The sequence below is a fragment of the Nanorana parkeri genome, unplaced genomic scaffold, assembly GCF_000935625.1.
Source record: "Nanorana parkeri isolate BGI_ZX_2015 unplaced genomic scaffold, ASM93562v1 scaffold552, whole genome shotgun sequence".
In the NCBI taxonomy this organism is placed as follows: Eukaryota; Metazoa; Chordata; class Amphibia; order Anura; family Dicroglossidae; genus Nanorana; species Nanorana parkeri.
Window position 1 is genome coordinate 281,128 of NW_017306820.1, and position 2,976 is coordinate 284,103.

At 42.7% G+C, this 2,976-nt stretch overlaps 1 protein-coding gene across 1 annotated transcript in view; it reads left to right on the plus strand.

Annotated features, from left to right (window-relative positions):
• Nucleotides 1-2,976, plus strand: part of PCDH19 (protocadherin 19) — a 175,489-nt gene that overhangs the window by 166,840 nt on the left and 5,673 nt on the right. Inside the window, exon 7 of the mRNA XM_018561953.1 lies at nt 218-369. Coding sequence (XP_018417455.1) covers nt 218-369 — 152 coding nt within the window. The remainder of the gene's footprint in view (nt 1-217; nt 370-2,976) is intronic.

Below are 2,976 nucleotides of genomic sequence, written 5' to 3' on the forward strand. Positions count from 1 at the left end.
TCATCTGGCCTCTTGGCCTTCCTACCATTAAGAACCATCACAGCATCTTCAGCTTCCTTTCTACCAAAGACAGGTCACTTTCCACAAGGCAGTAAATAAAACATAAACCGAGGTGGACAGTAATGCTTCTGAGCCTCGTCTTATCTGTGCAATTTTTTTTCTTCCTTCCACCCTAAGCCGAGAAAATTGTGTAAATGCAGCAGATTCCCCCTATCAGGCCTTGCAGACCAAGGCAGCGGCCAGCGGACCTTTCCATGCTTACATCACACCTACAGAAGGCTGCAAAGCTTTCCCATTCTTCCCCTTCTGTTTGACAGCCGTGTCAGAGCGCTCGGCTTCTTTATCACGGCGGCAGATCAGACGTTGAAGGTACAGATTTAAAAGTGATGAGTATCTCAGCTTTCACTCCAAAGTGCTTTTTTCCTTTTTTTTCCCTCCCTACCTCACCGGTTTCCTGCAAGTCTAAGGCGCTCATATCTTTTTTTTTTTTTTTGGTGCAGTGGAGATTGTGCTGTGAATTTTTATGAGTTTTGCCTCATGTGTGGCAGAACGGCGGAGCGGATTTAAGCAAGGCCCAGGTTAAACACACAAATATATAGCTTCACAATCCTTCAAAAAGATCCTTATCGGGCCGAGACGTAATGTGAAAAAGCTTCTGCGCACTTCACTGAAATGCAAATTACAGAGCGAGAGAGAGAATCAGTTAGAGAGAATGAGAGAGAGAGAGAGTGATAGGGAGAGAGAGAGAGAATCAGTTAGAGGAGAGAAAGGGAGAGAGGAAAGAGAGAGATGGAGGGAGAGGAGAGAGAACACGGAGAGAGAGAGAGAGAGGATAGAAAGGGAGAGGAGAGAGAACAGGGAGAGAGAATGAGAGAGGGAAAGAGAGGAGGGAAAGGGAGAGGAGAGAACAGAGAGAGGGGAGAGAGAGAATCAGTATGAGAGAGAGAGAGACAGTTAGAGAGAATGGGAGAGAGAGAGAGAACGGAGAGAGAATGAGAGAGAGAATCAGTATGAGAGAGAGAGAGACAGTTAGAGAGAATGGGAGAGAGGAGAGAGAGGATAGAAAGAGAGAGCCTCATTGCTTTAAATATGAATATAAAAAAAATGAGCATTTAATTCTGAAAGCAATATTTAATGTCGACTGGAAAATTCATATTAATGGAAAAAAGTGTGCTTGCTGGACTTTTTTTTCTTCTTCTTCTTCTTGTTACAATTCTTGATTAAAGATTTGTTGTTGTTTTTTTTGATGATACAGTCTTGTCCGCCGTCTAAAGAGTGGATCACATTGTTACTAGAAGGGAAGTACATTCAAGAGAAGCTGTAATCCTTTTAGTTTTGTAGCTGTGTATGTGAACGCGATCAGAGTGAACGGCTTGGGCCAGCCGCTGACGGATGCTGAGCAAACCCGCTCACTGACATAACAGCCAACTATACATTGATTTCTGAGTCTGTATACATTGTTACATCGTATCATTTGTTTAAGGCCCTGATGAAGAGTTATAGCCCCCAAAACCTGTTGGCTTCACAGTCTGTCATTGGTATATACTTGCACCTGGACTTGGTGTGATGCTTCAATTCTTGATCCATCCATCCCTTTCAATAGCCAAGGCGATTGTGAATATCTGTGGTGTGTGGAAGCTGCCAACCCAGTATTCAGATTCTCTCTCTCTACATATATCTATAAACACAAAAAAAAATATATATATATATATAATCACCACCACACTGTTGTTATTATTATTAATATTATTTTTAATGTGTTATATAGTGCCAACAGTTTGCACAGTGCTTTACAATAGGGAACAATAAAAATTTCTCTCTCTCTCTCTCTCTCTCTCTCTCGCTCTCTCTCTCTCTCTCTATATATATATATCATATAATGTAATGCCTGCTTGCAGCAGAGTGATCACTTTGAGAGGGGAGCCTGAGGTAATGCTTCCTCCCTGCAGCAGACTGATGACATCATCTCAGCCAAGGCAAAGTAACTACCTGGAGCACAAACATGACTTCAATAAGATAAGAAATCCAGATTCTAGCAACATTCACCTTATGACCAAACTGGGCCTGCCCCATCTTGCACATTTGCCAAATGGAGATGGCAAGCAAGACATTGCTCTTAACTGCAATTCCTTAATTGATTCATATATATGGCATTCCATGCTCACTCCTGCATGGTCATGGCCTTTCCTCATTTTAGAAGATTGTAGCTATTGGCCGGCATACACAGGCAAATCTATCAGGGACAAGAGTCTAGGTTTACCGCTTCTTAACAAACATGTTCCTATAAGAGATCTTTGCAAAGCTTTTTTATTTATTTACTTATTAATTTTGCTTTTGTTATTTTTGCTGTTTGTTGCTCATGTTTTCTAGCTGTCTACTTTAAAAAACAGCGCCCAGGCCAATCGCACAATAATTCATATACCCCGACGATGTTCAGTCCTTGCTTTTATTTTCCACGCTCGATGAGTTTTGATCCCCGTCGCCTGCTGGGCAGTTCATGGATTATGTAGAAATTTCCTTTGGGAAAACTTAGGCGTCGCATAAAGATCAGTAGAGCAAGACTTTCAAATAAGACCTCCATTTTATGCAGGCATGTATCCTTTCGACGCTCCCCGGGATCAGGCCGTGTATTTCAGAAGTTGCAAAATAATCCCTCCCGGAGCACGGGGACGTGATGTATGCGGTCTATCTTTCCACATTTCTAACCTTTGATCTCATCTCCGAGAATGCTGTCATCGAGACGAGGCCTGTGAAAGGGGATCAAAGACCTTCCGCTGGCAAAAAAATTAATCTACACATATGAAAAGAGGTTATTCCAGTCAGATTTGCTTTATGGGTTATGACACCTTTTCCTGGAGTAAATACGTTACTTTGAGCGTTCCGCGGAAATTTGCGCAGAGTTCTCCATGGATGTTGCTTGGTTCGCCCTTCCCCCACCCCCCCCCCCGCTGCACGGGTACACGCCACAAAACTTTC